Source organism: Globicephala melas, chromosome 9 (assembly GCF_963455315.2).
Source record: "Globicephala melas chromosome 9, mGloMel1.2, whole genome shotgun sequence".
Taxonomy (NCBI): domain Eukaryota; kingdom Metazoa; phylum Chordata; class Mammalia; order Artiodactyla; family Delphinidae; genus Globicephala; species Globicephala melas.
In genome coordinates this window covers 86,549,187-86,566,580 of record NC_083322.1, presented here as the reverse complement: position 1 = coordinate 86,566,580, position 17,394 = coordinate 86,549,187, and the positions used below count along the sequence as shown (strand labels likewise).

The window sequence follows — 17,394 nt, the reverse complement described above, 5'->3', positions numbered from 1 at the left end:
TTTCTTCTTAGTAATAAAATATTCTTTCCAATCCTGAGAAGAAAACCAATCACAAAGAGATCCTTAATATTAGAAAGCATTTTAGTCTTCATATCGTCTCTAGTATACATAACAGGCACACAATAAGGAAGGATAAATGAATAAATGAAAGAATAAAAGAAAAACTAAAAACTCAATCACAGTATTTCTGTTATTTAATTTGGTACTTTTATATTAAAACTAAGAGAAAAAACAAACAAACCAAAAGAAAAAAAACACAAAGAGAAACTAAAATACCACACCTTAAGATTTTAATTCTAATAAAAAAAGTAAAATTCGGGTCAAAAAAAAAAACTAAGAGAAATCTACATTACATGCATATGTCATTGGAAGTGGAGACCTTCAGTTCTTTGCTCCTAATATATAGCTCATCTTAGAAAAATATGATGCTAATTTGCCACAGGAGATTCATGAGTCTCGAGCAGTGGGTTCAGAAATTAAAACTGGTTTGCATGCATCAATCTACACTTCTCCAATCATCTACCCCTTTTAGCAATGGCATAAATTGGCTGACTGGGAACTTTGAAGTTTAGTTCTACGTGGTCATAGAACTAAGCAATGTCAACTAAATATTATCCATAGGATTTACATTTTGGGCAACATGGCAGATCAAATGTCCCTCCGCACCCCCACAAAATATCCCAAATAGAATACCTAAAAATGCTGGATAAAATTTCAAAAATATTTTTAATGTGCATGGCTTAGCAATAGTAAAGTAAGAGAAATCCATACAGATAAGAAAAATTTCAGAGAAGAAACTGAACACCAAAGCTAACAATGACCTTGGTGGCATCAACTGACCCTTAGTGGGTGAGGGTTTTTTCTCATGTTTTTCATACTATGATACACATCAAAAATGAAATTATTATAATATCAATTGCTAGAATAAATGGGAGAGTATTTGGGAGCATATATGTAACTTTGCAAAAACATTCATTATATTTACTTTATATAAGAAAAATAAATTATAAAGTATTAAATATATTGAATATATATCCAATATTAAATATAATGAATTTGTATAAACCTGCCATTAGAATATTTGTAAATATTTTCAAAGTAACTCGAACTTTCTTTCATGAATGTATATATTTTTTCATTTTATGTCATACTTGAGATGGTTGCATGCAATTCCTAATAAAAACTTTTAAAGACGATCTCTTCAAAAGTCTCATTATGGATAAGCCATTTTTTCTGTAAGTTTGTAGCAGCTAAAAATCAATGAGCTCGGTAACCAACTAAGAAGTTAGAAAAAGAACAAAAGAATACGCCCAAAGAAAACAGAAGAAATGAAATAAAAAATAAAACTTAATGCTATAGGGGTTCCCTGGTGACGCAGTGGTTGAGAGTCCGCCTGCTGATGCAGGGGACACAGGTTCATGCCCCGGTCCGGGAAGATCTCACATGCCGCGGAGCGGCTGGGCCCGTGAGCCATGGCCACTGGGCCTGTGCGTCCGGAGCCTGTGCTCCGCAACGGGAGAGGCCACAACAGTGAGAGGCCCGCGTATCGCAAAAAAAACCAAAAACAAAACAATGCTATAGAACAGAGGAATGTAATGGAGAAGAACAACAAAGTTGGTTCTTTTAAAAAGACTAATTTAAAAAATTAAAAATAAATAAATAAAAAGACTAATAAATCTGACAAACTTTTGGCAAAATTTATCTAAAGAAAATAGGATGTCAATGAACAACTCCAACGATTTTAAGAGTATAGAATGAACAACTTTATGCCAGTAAATTTGACAGGGTAGATGAAATGGACAAATTCTTAGAAAAATATATCTTTAAAAACTGACTGAAGATGAAATGAAACACCTGAATGATTCTATAACAATTAAAGAAATGTAATCAGTAGTTTAAAATCTTCCTCAAGGAAACACCAGGCCCAGACGCTTTTACAAGGTAATTCTATTAAACATTTAAGGAACGGGTAATTCCAATGGTTCACAAATTCTTTCAAAGAAAAGAAAGAGACTTCTCAAATACTTTTATGAATTTTACATAACTCTGATACCCAAACTAGATAATGACAGTATGACAATGCAAAAAAACAAAAGCCTTACTCATGAAAATACTTTTAAAATAATAAATAAAATATTAGAGACTGCTGAGTCTCACAATGTATGTGAAAGTTGGCTTTGTTTTAAAAAATGCAATATTTCAAATCAGAAAATCCAGTATTGTAATTCATCTCATCAATATATACTAGTTGGAAGTCATTTGATTACCTCAATAGCTACAGAAAATTCATTCAATAAATTTCAATATATATTCACAATCTAAAAACTCCTTATCAATGTAGGAATACAAGAGAACTTCCTTAACCTAATAAATAGTATTTGCAAAAAAAATCTACAGTATATGTCATGGTAAATAGTGAAATATTAAAAACATTTCCTTTAAAAACAGAAAAAGACAAAAATTAAACAACATGTTACTCAAGAATATATACGTTAGTGATATAACTATAAGGAATGTAGGGTAATAACACAAAACTCAGAGAAGTGGCTACCTCTGGGTGGTTATAACCAGGAAAGTGGATAGCAGATACACAAATGCTCATTATTGTTTTTAAACTCTATACACAAACACACACAGGCACATACACACAATATAAAACATATTATTCATAACATGTTTGCAGATGAACTGAAACAATGATTCATTCTGCAAATGTTAAACAAATCCAGAATGATGGCTAGTCTAAATAACATTGTAACTACAATAGAAATTTAAATCACCTTATCTTCCATTGTACAAGTTCATGCTTGCCTTCATATACGTCATATTTCTACACTAAACTTACGTCATAGTTTAACACATTTGGGAATAAATTCCAAATGAACTGCTCACATCCCAGTGAGACTTAGAGAGAAAAAATTATATATGAGACATTCTATTTCCTGAGTAAATCTATCACAATTAAAACTTCAGTGTAAAGGGACCACCTCCCGCATCTTTAGGTTGGTCTTTTAGAAACCTTTTGTAAAAAAATCAATTCTTTAACAGTACACAAAGGAAAGGAACAGCCTTCATCAAATGAACTCACATTGATTGCAGAATTCTTCCCCTTTGTTCCATGCACGTTAAATTCAGCCCCAAAATTCTAAGAGACCCCACAGCAATGTTTAGTGTGCTCTATTGAACCACAATATCCAGACAGTTCCAGATTTTCTGCTTGGTCTGTTCAGGCACAGACACTTTAGAGGGCACTGGAGGCAGAGTGGAACGTTGGCGCTAACGAGGGGGAACTCTGAGGAGGATTAAAAAGAATGTTTTCTGAGCACGAGATGGAAAAAAAAGGCTTGATATTGAGCAGGGAAGTGTGCTTTTTGAAAGTTTTCCTCTAAAGAACTTTCTGTACTGGTTCCCAAAAAGACAAAATAGAAACCAGACTGAGTTCAGGTTCCATTTTTTTTTTAAAGAAAAAAAGAAAAGAATGGAATTTGTGTGTTCTTTGAGTGGCTTCCAGTGGAGAAAGGTATGTGTGAATATAGCAGGCACTCATTCATTCTCTTTTTTGTTACTGTTGTGTTTAAGGAAATGGAGACTGGAATATGTAAGTAGGCACTAGTAACGAAATTAGGTGCCCAGTTTTTCATTCTGATCATGTGAAGCATTACTTGCTTATGGCTGGGGTCCATGTTCTAAGTTATTGTAAACATTATTTTTAAATTCTGCAAAGTCCCTAAAGTTTCCCAAGAAATGGTATTTCCAATTCTACATTTTTTTTTTTTTTAATTTCAAAACATGCTCAGGCTGCTGCAGATGTAACCAAGCAGAACCCTATGGAATCCTCCCAGGACAGACCCCTCCCCCATATCCTCTGCAGTAGCTCCTCTCTGAAGTACCTAGATAATATCTGATGCACATTTCCTGAGTTGTTTTACAGAGCTAAAACCACCGCCAAATGGAAGAAATTAACTACTTGATGATCATGAGCACATAGCCCCCAGCCCTACTGGCGCCTAAGGATTGATAAAGTTAACCTGTGACACCACCCTGTCCTCACCATCAGCCAATCAGAGAATTGTGCATGAGCTGATCACATGCACACCCCTCCCTCACCTTGCCTGTAAAAATACTTTACTGTAACCCGTCAGGGAGTTCAGGTGTTTTGAGCAGTAGCTGTCCTGAACTCCTTGCTTGGCGTCCTACAGTTAGCACTGCACTTTCCTTCACCACAACCTGGTGTCAGCAGATTGGCTTTACTTCGAGTGGGTGAGTGGACCCAAGTTTGGTTCAGTAACACAGAGATGCAACCTGCAACCATAATGCATCATTCATGACCACCAAGATCAAACAGCTATTTAGAATCCTGCAGTTCTGTATGCCTCAACTTCTTTTGAATTCTACAGTAACCTACTATTAGCAGGTCTCCAGTGACCTGCCAATTCTCCGGGGATGTCCAAGTTATTCCAAAGTGTCCATCTTCAAGCTGAGAAACCAGAGCCAAAATGTTCAGAGGGGAGAAAGACCATCCCAATGAGTCCTCTAAAAAGAGTAGGTCAGTGGAAAGTCACAACAGCTTCTTAACAAGTCAGATAAGTTATAGAGAGTAATTTCAAAGAATTTATATCAAGGCAAAGGACTGCAAAAAAGTCCAGGAGGAGCTGGCTTTTTCCTCATAGGTAAATGAGTGTTCCCGTCTACTGCTTGCATTTTGGATGAATGCCTATTCTTTTTCAGCCTTCATATTTTATCCTCCGCCCTCCAAGCTCTAAAATGCTATCTTACACATAGTGTCAGGGGGAAAATGACTCTGGACCTGACCCTATAAAAAGGAAAGTTCTGAGAAGATGACAGGGCTGGAGCTCCCTCTAGAGCCCATCTTGCAGTGCATGGAGGGGTCTTCAGGAAACTGAACCAGAGCTGGACAGATCCTGGCCCATTTCCCCATCCCAGCTCATCTTGCTAGAGAGCCCTTTCCAACAGACTGAGAGGTCTGCAAGAGCAGAGCTATTCACCATCCTCTGCAGGATGCAGTTGGGAGGCTGCCCAGCAGTGCTCACCAGCATCTCTTCACCAGCATCTCTAGAAGCAAATGGTCTGATCCAGAATGCTTATTTAATAATTTCTCTTGTCAACCTCAGCTCTGGATATTCACCACCAAAGGGATCTTGATACTATGTAGAACAGAGAATGTTCATTTGTTCATTATTCAATCCAGCAGTTTGGGTCATAGTCATAGATGCAGTCATAACAAATGGATATTCTCATTTTACAATAAGCTGATGACTTTAAACCTGAAAGGAGACTTTTTTTTTTACATCTTTATTGGAGGATAATTGCTTTACAATGGTGTGTTAGTTTCTGCTTTATAACAAAGTGAATCAGTTATACATATACATATGTTCCCATATCTCTTCCCTCTTACATCTCCTTCCCTCCCATCCTCCCCTTCCCACCCCTCTAGGTGGTCACAAAGTACCGAGCTGATCTCCCTGTGCTATGCGGCTGCTTCCCACTAGCTATCTATTTTATGTTTGGTAGTGTATATATGTCCATGCCACTCTCTCACTTTGTCTCAGCTTACCCTTCCCCCTCCCCATATCCTCAAGTCCATTCTCTAGTAGGTCTGTGTCTTTATTCCTAGGTTCTTCATGAGTTTTTTTTAATTAAATTCCATAAATATGTGTTAGCATACGGTATTTGTCTTTCTCTTTCTGACTTACTTCACTCTGTATGACAGACTCTAGGTCCATCCACCTCATTACAAATAGCTCAATTTCGCTTCTTCTAATGGCTGAGTAATATTCCATTGTATACGTGTGCCGCATCTTCTTTATCCATTCATCCGATGATGGACACTTAGGTTGTCTCCATCTCCTGGCTATTGTAAATAGAGCTGCAATGAACATTTTGGTACATGACTCTGAAAGGAGACTATTAATAAGAAACAATGTTGAGCTTTTTTAAAGCCTTCTTTAGAAAAGCTAAAGAAATACAAGGAATTAACATGCTAATGAAAAACAGAGCAACACAATCTTCATTTGAGTATAAATCTGAGAATCTTAAATCACTATTTTCTTTAGGAGGAAAAAGATTCACAGATTCACATATTGAGAAACCTAATTTTCAATATATTACAGTTACCTGTAAAATAACACAGAATAAAATGCTTCTTCTGATTTGTTCCTGTTACATGGTGTTATTAGAGATAGAGAATATTCAATTTTTCTTTTGTGAAGAGGGTAATACCTGATATTTCTCTGTCAGTGGGGGGGAACTTAACAAGAATGCCTAAGTGCTTAGGTCTTGACACAATCAGAAGATTGTCTTGTCCACATTGCCTTTAAAACATGGCTTCTTTTTTCAGGTTAGTTCAGTTGAACTTATTAAATATTTCAACATTATCTCCAAAATATATTCTTGTTACTTTTGAGTCACTGCTGTAGACAAATAAAATGGAAGAGCTAGACCCTGTCAACACAAAATTAAACTCTTAACTGAATATGGTGTTTTCTTAGTAACTGTACAAAATTTATTCTAAGAATCACAATAGCATTTATATAACACTGCAGTTTCTAAAAGGCTTTCACAGCCATTATCTTTCTTGATCCTCAGAATGAGGTAGGTCTGGCATATACAGGTTGTGAAATGAAATTATCCTTCTTTAAGTTGTGTATTGTGAGTCCAATTGTTCTGTCTACTAAATTTTCTGAATACTAACCACTTCTCCAGCCCTGCTCTCTTTAGTAGTAGTAATAACAACAACAATGCCAATCATAGCTAACGTTTATTGAGTGCTTATTGTGTGCCAGGTCCAGTTTTAAGTGTTTTACATGCATTAATTCAATAATCCTAAGAACATAGGTGTTTTTATTTATTTATTTTTAATTCATTTATTTTGGGCTGTGTTGGACCTTCGTTGTTGCATGCTGGCTTTCTCTAGTCGCGGCGAGCGGGGGCTACTCTTCGTTGCAGTGCGTGGGCTTCTCATTGCAGCGGCTTCTCTTGTTGCGGAGGACAGGCTCTAGGCGTGCAGGCTTCAGTAGTTGTGGCATGTGGGCTCAGTAGTCGTGGCTCTTGGGCTCTAGAGTGCAGGCTCAGTAGTAGTGGGACACGGGCTTAGTTGCTCCACAGCATGTGGGATCTTCCCGGACCAGGGATCGAACCCGTGTCCTCTGCATTGGCAGGCGGATTCTTAACCACAGTGCACCACCAGGGAAGTCCCGGTGTTTTTATTTAAAGTCTCATTATACTGAGAAATCTAACTCTAGATATCTGTCTATAATTGTTCCCTACTTGCTTCCTCCTTTAATTTCACCCTGTCTTTGACGGTTTTCCTAATATTCACTTTATTGATAAAGGCACAGCAACACTTGGTTAGCAGATGATATGTTTTTAATGTCCATAACCTACAGCCTCTTTTTACGTATCCAAAATACAATTATGTTAACTTTAGAAAAATGACATCAAGAAAATGGAAAGTCAAGAGTAGTTAGACGACTTGGCCAAAATCATTCAGCCAATAAGCAGCCAAGTCATGATGTAAATCTACACCCATTTCCCTAATGCCTCCAAAAGCTGCCCAAGTCTATTTTTACCCTTTCTGGAACTGTGTCTGTGACCTGGTGATCCTGTCTACCATCACCACCTTCACCATTGCCATCAATAAGCAAACCTATTAAGAATGTTTCTACATTTGACGCAGGGCAGAAATGGATGACACAGAGCCAGTAATGTGGACATTCCTACAGGAATTCACACTCTAAGAATAACAGCAAGGAGATCTGAGATATAACCAAGGGGACAAGGTGGGTAAAGAACCACTCAGGCTCTAGCTTATGAAAATGAGAAGGATAGGACAAGGAGTACCTCATCACACCTAAGTATGCTTGAAGAGGGAAGCCTGATAAACATGTAGATATCTTCCCTGTAAATACCAGATCCTTCCTTTCATGTTGATACAAAATGTTGCAAATGCACATTTAAGTTAGGAGGAAAAAGAAAGTGATAGAAAAGGCACTGCACTGGGAATCAGATGTGTTAGTTTCAACTCTATCAAGGTGTAATTTTGGCAAGACAATTTCTCTCAGCCTCAGACGCAAAATATTCTGTCAGACCGGGGAGAGTCTGATTTTGGTTCAAATCATTTACTGGCTCTGTGACCTTGAACAATTTTTTAAGCCTCAACTTCTTCATATGCAAATGTATATAATAATTCTAACCTTGTAGGTTTGTTGTGAAGGTTAAATATACAAACTAAACATACTAAGGTTTTTGCAAATGGTAGTTGCTTAATAGTATTTACCATTATTATTTCTTTATCGAGGAAACGAGGAGACTGCTAAATAATTTTTAATATCCCTCCAACTTCTAAAAGCCTGTGAGTCTATATTCACTTGGCACTGGGTTAATCATACTTATTTAAATGTTTGCTTAGACAGATTGTTGCTTTATGACCATGTCATTTTTTTTCACATAAATGGTCAATCAAATCACATCTAGAAAAAATAATTCTTATTTTCATTCAACCCACAATTTAATTGGGGTACATTAGCATTAAGTCATTAATGGAAGTGAGATAAGAAAAATGTCTCAAATTGTTTAGATTAAGTATAGGTAAAAACCTAATCTACCCTTTAATGCAAAATTACCTATGAATTGGTGCAAACTTTCACAGTTTTCCAAACAAGAGGTAATTATTTTTCTAAATTCATACTACATCATCTTTTCTCTGGAATAGTATCTTTCACACATTTTGAATACAGCCCATAGTAAGCAATACATTGCAATCTAGTCCACATACACATATGTAAATATTTTAGGAAATAAAGTTTTCACAAAACCCTTATTATCTGCATTGCATTCACATTTTGTATTCTTTTTTAATCCAAGCTTTAACGCTGATCATTATCTACTAAACTGATATCATGACCTATCAAAGGGTCACCAACCATGGTTTGTAAAATGCTACAGTACAGCAATTCTTTCTCTATGAAGGTTTTTTAAAAATGCCAACTAGTCAGTACTACATCTGGTCCAGTCAACTGGTTAAAACATGGACATTCAGTTAAATAATATGTAGCATTACACAGACCACAATATTGCTGGTTATTAATCATCTGAAATTTAGATAAATTCAATTAATCTAGCTTATAACTATATATGTTCTTAAAATGCTCCGCAAATATATTTACCCTAAATGCTCACTGTAAAGGCATTATAGAAATCAATTTAGCTTCACAATCTGGAACTGGAATTTCAAAGAGAAACTGGAGGAATGCTATTTATCAAATTTTACAATGACCTTTTCTTTCTTAGGTTGACTTATTTAATCCTCTATGTTTGCATCTGCCATACAAGAACCTCTATCATCTCTCTCTTTGTATAGCTTGATTTTAGAATCTACTGCAACTTCCTACAGGGGGGTGGATCCATAATTTTTCTTTCTTGACAATTGGGATTTGCACACAGCTTTGCACTGTAATGCATATTCCAGCTCTCTGCTTATCCTGTGTCAATACATTTTTAAGCCATTGATGATATCAAATTCAACGGGCTTTTGATGTTATCAAATTTCACAGGCTTTTCAACCTTGAATTTCTTCATGTCTTCTCTATTCATACTTCATTTATTTTTGCTGTCACACTTCTATGTCCCTGTCATTCTTCACATCTGGATCTATTTGCCTGTGTTTCAAATACTGAGCCTCCTGTCAATGATGATACACATTTCCCACTCTGATTTTTACAACCTCACTCTTGATCTTCATTGAAACCAAAAAAAGGCCATACAAAGCACCCCACCGCAGGAGTTTCCAGACACTTAAGTAAACGGGGCTATGATGCATTCTGTACTAAAGCCAAAGTTGAGTTCCCTTCAAGCTCCTGTTTGCCATCATTTTCTAGTGTGAAACTTTTCTGATTAGTTAAGTTCTGCATGTCTGCCTTTGAGCTAAGGCCTCTTTTCTGATCTACAACTATTTATTATTCATTTCGCTACCTTTCACTACTCTTCCACTAGCCCTTTCATTGATAAGTCATAATCTCAAAATTTCATGCAATTAGACTAACTTCACACAGCCTATCATTTAGGATCTTTTCTCCTATTAAGGACACACAGACAGTCCCTACACTACTGCAGACCTGGTTTCATTAGGAATGATATCAGAATCCAGGCACGAGAGACCCATTCTGGCAATTCCATGCCAGCAACTCCATTTCAAAAAAGTTTGCTTTCTTTTTTCACCCTGCTCAATAGTAATTAGATATGGTTCATGTCTATATTGATCAAAAAATTATTTATCTTCCTCTTGCAAGCTACTCATTCTTCTGTTTTATTCTAGCAGAAGCAATGAGAAATGTGCTCAAGATTGCAGTTAGGACAATTTAACTATGGATGGCGCTGTGACCTTGTGCAGTACAGGCGTCACAGAATCGTAATTATAATTTGAGAGCTGCATGATATTAGTTATGTAAACATTTAGGATGCTGGGGGAGGAGGGTGTTGTTTCTTTCCTTCCTCAAAAGGCCCTAATGACTTTTCATAACAGCTTTATGTTTAAATCATCAAATAACTTACCTACTATTTGCTATGTGAACCAGCCTCTTAGCCTCTTAGCTTTCTGTCATTATTAATATCTTCTTGTTATTATTAAGAATAAAGGTCAGCACCTTGGTCTTTCCTCATATCAAATAAAAACTCCACTTGACTCATTATAAGGAAAAATCACATTAATTAAAGTTGGTGCTGACCCCCAAAGTTCAAATATATTATGGAAATTGCACTTTAAAACTCTCCCAGTTATCATGCTATGAAGCCCCCAAATTAGAATTCTCCTGGAGTGTTCTTTGCTTCATGCCAGTGCGATCTGAAGTTCTCTCTACTCCTCTCCCATAGTTTATCTCCTCACACCACATGCAGAAGGGCATTGAGCCACATGCAGCAACAACAGCTGTATGCTCTGCTGGGTTTGGGGTTTTTTATTTTTTGGGTATTTTTCATATAAAATTTTACTCACTTTTAAGATTTCTAAGGTATGTACATAAAATGTAACATACTGGCCTGGCCACCTGGATTCTCTTTACTGCATGATATCATCACACCAAACAGAAGCACCAATCACTAAATAATCATTTTCATGTTAAGCACCTGATACCATATTCTGGTTATGTATGTATGTGTATATATATATTATCTATAAATGCATATAAGCACCTTTTTAACATTTTTACAATGGAAAAAAGCCGTTAAATGTGAAGCCTCACACCAAGAAAATAAACCACCTAATAATATACCTATGGGCTATACGGGGTCTGTTATTTTTCACAAATGTTCACTTAAAATCTCACTGTTATAAAAATCATTTGATATTCACATTAATATGTTTTCCAACATCTCTTCATTGTCATAGTCCTTGTCATACTACATAAAAGCAAAAAAAAAAAAAAAAAACAGTTTCTAAATTCTCATTTCAAATCATTTTCTTGTAAGTTTGGCTTGGTAAATCGAAAATTCTTATAAGTGAAATGTGTTGTAAGAAAATGAAAACTGCCTTCCCTGGGAGTACACATTCTTCTCTGCAATCTGGGGGAGTATTTGAAATGCACTGGCAGAGGAAAAAACCCTCTTCAGGGCCATTCCATAACTCTGAACTTAGGATGGATTAGCAGCTCCTAGAGGCAAGACCTCACTTTCTCACATGCTCAGCACCACCCAGATAAAGAACTGGTGATGATGGTCCTGAACTTGAGTAAATCCAGACCTTGTCCTCTTTTCAGAGTTCCCCATCAGAGCTCTGCACATGCTGGGCCACCCATCTGAGCCAGCCTGCATGTCCAAGAAGAGCACATCTGCTCTGACGCCCAGAAAGAAGAAAGGAAAACCTGGAAGACATATCCTCTTCTCCTGTCCAGATTGCTCCTATAGGCGTGCAAGGAAACCCAACCTGGAACAGGAGTCCCCTCTATTATGAAAGAAAGGCCTGACCTTTTGATCCTTACATAAAACCTCCATTTTGAATAACATGATTTTTTTTCCATGAGAAACTAAAAGGTAAGGGAAATTTTGCTGAATCCTAAGATATAATTAATTATATCCTAGCATTGTAATAAAGATCATTACCTATGCATCAGAAAAACCCTCCATTTGGGAATAAGCTCATCATAAATTAGGCTGTCAAGTCACAACCACTGCCATCAAAGAATTTTGGAAGAATTCCTTAAGTGCAATTACTGCTGATGCCACAAACCAATGAGAAAGATGAGCATCATGGCTTTCAAAGTATATGGTATTCACTTCTCAACATGGCATGTGGGACATTTTAAATCACTTCCTTCTCTTTTCATTCTTCATGCCATTAATCATTTTTTTATTCATTAACTCAATAAAAATGAACACCTATTATGTGCCAGACATATACGTACTACTGTGTGCCAAGATACAGTAGTAATAATAACATAAGAACAGTAACCCTACCTAACACAACTATACTGCTTGCCTACTCTGTGCCAGACACTGTTCTCCTGTATACCTTGGCTTATTTAATCCTTGCACTAATCTCCTGAGGTAGGTACAATTATATGCTCACTCTGCAGATGAGCAACTGAAGTACAGAGAAATTAATTCCCTAGGTCATACAGTCAATGAGTAGCAGAGCCAGGGTTCAAACCCACATCTTTTTACTCCAGTGTCCATGATCTTGACCTCTATGCTATATGAAAAACAGACATGGATTTAAAGAACTTTCAGTATACTGGAAAAGACAGACATTAAACAAATAAACAAACAAACACATTTGTAATCTCAAATGCTGATAAGATATATAAGAAAAGAGCAAGGTGCCCTGAGAGAATGGTACAACATTGCCAAGGCTCTTCCTGCAGGCTAAGAAATGCAGTAATTACCTCAGGTGACTCTCATCTCAACTAAATGACAAAGGTATAAAATTTAAGAAAACAAGCTGATTAAAAAGAGCTGGGGAAAACTAAGGCTGGGAGGCTGGGGAAGGTAACTAAGCAATTCAGCCCTTAACCCTTGCCACAGAGCCTCGCCATCTTGGTGGCCCTTCCTGTTGGTACACTCAGAATGACCAGGGATAGGGATCTGGTGAATGCAACCCCCTCCTCCTATCTTATCCCTACCAAATATGGAAATCTAACTGGATCCGGTGCCCCTTATTCACAGATGAAACCAAGTACCTCCTCATCTGCAGTTTTCCACCAAAAAGTCTGTGGTGGATGTCTAAAACCCTTAAATTCTGCCTTAATGTGTTAGCTTATTAAAAAAATAAAAGATTTCATTGGCCTATAATGGGTAAAACTTGCGTCTCTGAAAAAAATTTTAAGACATGGTTGATAGTAAAACAAACAAAACCCCACCTTTATGAATCTTGGCTATTAATAGACTTGGAAACAGACTGAAATACTGATTTGAAAACAAATACATGAAAGCAGAGAGTCAAGCTCCCAGAAAGACAAAAGCCCCTTGCCATCCTGATTTAAAAAAAAAAAAAAATCTGTACTTTATTGCCCTGCTTGACAAGTACAGATCTACCTCTTTCTTATTAGTAGAGAAATCATACAGAAAGAAGAAACATCTCTATTCTCAAGAAGTTGTCTCTCTGTGAATTGGGGAAATTTTGCATCTCTAATTGTTATTATTTATTTTATACATTATTTTTCTGTCTTCAGTCTTTATGTTTGGCATAGTCCCTAAGTATAGGATTACATCTGGAAGAAGTGTGACATATTAGCTCCTGATTCTGTAGTTTCACTCCACTGAGGTTAATGATTCAGAGGGGAGAGCGCGGAGAGGGCAGGTGTTCATAATAGCACCATTAATTATGTGCGCTTTGCACATCTAGGTAGAAAGCAACATCATTTTCAGGTCCAATAAATAAAGTACTTTTTCTAGTTCATTGTTCAGAATCATAAAAAGAATAATTCTTGATGTTGTATTGCCACAAGAAAGTCTCCTGCTTCATCATCTTAGTGTATCATTTCATATGGGATATTCCACCTGGCTCTGATATACGAGGTTTAGTAAAATGCTTAGATAACTAAATACACAACTTAATCATTTGACTTCTAATGAAGGTTAAACAGTCTCAAGCAAACGGCACATTAAGTCTCATCTTAATAGTTAGAAAATTACACTTGAGAGGCCTAGGTACACTTAAATTATGAGAAGCCTTCTTAACATTAAAAAGAAATAGCCTAAAGGTTAGAAACTAAACTTTGACAGTAACTTACAATACATTATGTTAAATTTACTGTTAGTGTCATGAGACTTTAAACACCTTAAAAGCACGTTAAACAAGACTTTCTTCAGATATACCTTCTTTATCCCATCCTTTAAAAACATCTGTGAATAAAACTGACTTTAACTCTTAATATAATTGACTTTGATTCATAATCAATTCTTTTTTAATTAATATACTTCAGTAATAAATAAGATTATGTCCTTCTGTGGTTTACCTAGAAATAAAATACCAAATAAATTGAAAATAAAGATTTTTAAAGTACGCCAGAGACTTAGGCATCTGGACTTCTCCGAAAATGAAGTAAATGTCCTTATATCTTCATCAGTACAAAGGCTATCATTACATTTTACATTGGTATATGGGAAATAGGACAGTATACTGATGTCAAATTTATGAAAACATGACATCATATTTCACTACTGCAGAATAAATGATTTTTGTGTGCTCTATTCCAGGAAGAGGAAAGAAAAAAACATTGTAATAGTTGCAGTTTGTATTAACTTCAAAATGGTAATTTTTTACCAAAGATAGTTTTCTTTCCTTTTTAAAACAACAACAACTTTGGTTTAGAGCACAAAATCTCACAAAAATAAAATATCTTATAACATGTTGAGAAATCACCTGCAAATTACTTTCAGGCCTTTGAAAAAGAATCTAATTTGAATCACCAGTCTAAATAGGTCATTTAACTTAGAAAAATTAAAATTAGCTGTGCAGGGTCAATTCTTTTTTTCTAAAGCATCTGCATCCTCAACGTCCTGCTATCTTCAAAGTCAAACCAGATCTAAGTGCCAAGAACAACAATAATATATGAATTTATTCCAAATCTCAAAGTTAGTCTGCTCTTGAAATGGCCATAAAAGACAACATTATATATAAAAATGGGGGAGGGTGCTTCAAGAAGCTGGGGGTGGAAGGACAGAAGGAAAAGCAGAAAACTCATATTTCAGAAGAATAATGGTATATTTTCTGGGGGGTGTGTTCTCTACTGGTGTACATTTCTTGCCTCTCATGTGCACATGTTCACGGTATATGGCAAATCAAAACCAGCTGAGGCATACTTAATACAAAGCAAATACTTCCAAACAAGTTCATTCTCCCACAAGCTTCTCCTACAGTAAACTAGCAGTATAAGATCATGAACTTAATGCTCTTGTCCGGCCCCCTTCAGGACTTAATCGTCCTGCAACATTCTGGTAAACTCAGGGATCAAAGCCCTACTCCCCAGAAAACCTTCCCAAGCATAGGAAAAACTACAAAATCTTGAAGGTAACACCTTTAAGAAAGAGAACTACAAAATAAAACAAAATACACATGAGAATGTGGCTGCCTGAGACATCCTATATCCCTTCACAACCAGACCATCCATAAAATCAAAACAAAAACAGGAGGGTGTCAAGTGTTGGAGGATGGAGTCTGCCTTTAGAAGGCAGGGCACCCAAGGTGACTAGCAGAAAGGGAATCGGGATCACGGGAGGTAGGGAAAGGAGTCAGTTTTGTTTCAGGATTCTCCAAAGCCACCAGGAAATGCACCCCCATCCTTTCTGGGTTAAAAGTAACTTTGATGCTCAGAAAAAGTACTCTCATATTCTCCAGCTAGCAACCATCTATCATCCACAGGCAAAGAGTGATCAGAAACACCAATGAAACAAGCTTTCCTCTCTGCCCATCTTCCTAAAGCCACTTCCCCAAACCTGAGATCTTGAGAAATCTTGATTCCCTCAAGATTTCTCTGTTTAAAGATGAAATGGAAGGACCTTTGCTCTGACAAGGAAGCAAACTGAAGACGTGACATTGGGGAATTGCGAAGGAATATTCTTAGCTACATTTTTTCTTAAAAGGGTAAAACCCAAAACGGAATTCGAATTTCTTCACCTCCAAATGGACGATAAAAATTTTATAACTTCCCGGGACAAGCAACTTCACTCCAGCTCTCAACCACCCTCAAGAAGCGGTGACTGAAACCGTCCCAGAGAGCCACAGAGCAGGCTGACCCTCCCTGCACTACAATCACTCCAAATCCGCTTTTCGCCTCGCTGCCAGCTCCCGTTTAGTCCCTCAGCTCGCGCCCTGAGCCCCCGCTTCTTCTCCCCATCTCTAGTTCGTAGGGGACTCGGCCCAGCAACCGCCCTGCCTCCACCGCGTCCCTCTGGGCGGCGTGCCCCACACTTTGGAGGTTCTCGAAAGCCCCGGGACGAGGCGCTGGTGTCGAGGCTGGGGAACCCCGGGGATTCCGGCCTCCAAGGGCTCCCGCCAGAGCGGATTCAAGTTGCTCGGCCCCCAGCGGAGCGCACGGCCTCCCAGTCCCTCCCACTCCCGTCCCTCCCCGGCTCGAGCGCCCCGAGTCCCCCCGCCTCCGCGGAGGTGAGCGCGCACTCACCGGAGGTGAGCTGCATCCAGGCACAGATCTTGTACACCGTAGCCGTGTTGCAGAAGAAGAAGAGGGTAAAGCAAATGATGCAGGCGATGATGAGCATCATGGAGAGGCCGATAAAGAAGGAGGCGGCTTTGAAGGCTCCCGAGGGCAGCGTGGAGAAGTCCGTGAAGCTGCCCCTGCAGGTCAGCTCCCGAGAGAAGCCGTTGCCGATGCAGTAGTGGAAGAGCCCGAAATAGCCGGCTTGCGGGGTGTCCACGCCGTCGCCGATCCAGTAGGGCTGGATGAAGCACACCACGTTGACGATGGCAAAGCAGATGGTGAAGATGGCCCACAGCACGCCGATGGCCCGCGAGTTCCGCACATAGTTGGTGTGGTACAGCTTGGCAGCCTCCTGAGCCGGGAGCATCGCGGCGGCGGCGGCGGCAGCGGCGGCAGCTCCGGGCATTCTCCCCCTCCTCCTCCTCCTCCTCCTCCTCCTCCTCCTCCTCGTCCTCGTCCTCCGCCTCCCCCCGCCTCTCCGCGCTCAGGAGACACACTCACCGAGCCGCGCGCGCTTCAACTCCCCTGCCTCCGCCTCAGCCCAGCAGCGCCAGTTCCAGAGTCTGCATCCTCGCTCCCGGAAGGAGGGCGGGGGAGCGCCGAGCACCCCTCCGGCTCGCCTGGCACAGCCTCCCGGCCCCCCTCCCTCCCTCCTGGTCCGGGCTGCAGCCCTCCTCACCGCCCTCCGCCCCTCTTCCCGCCGCCGCCGCCGCCGCTGCAGCTGCTG

At 38.7% G+C, this 17,394-nt stretch overlaps 1 protein-coding gene across 3 annotated transcripts in view; it reads right to left on the bottom strand.

The window, feature by feature from the left end:
• The window catches only part of LHFPL3 (LHFPL tetraspan subfamily member 3), a 533,932-nt gene extending 516,859 nt beyond the window's left edge, over positions 1 to 17,073 (bottom strand). For all 3 annotated transcript variants that reach the window (XM_060304791.1, XM_060304792.1, XM_060304790.1), the window contains exon 1: positions 16,632 to 17,073. In XM_060304791.1, coding sequence (XP_060160774.1) covers positions 16,632 to 17,073 — 442 coding nt within the window. The remainder of the gene's footprint in view (positions 1 to 16,631) is intronic.
• Between the last annotated feature and the right edge of the window lie 321 nt (positions 17,074 to 17,394).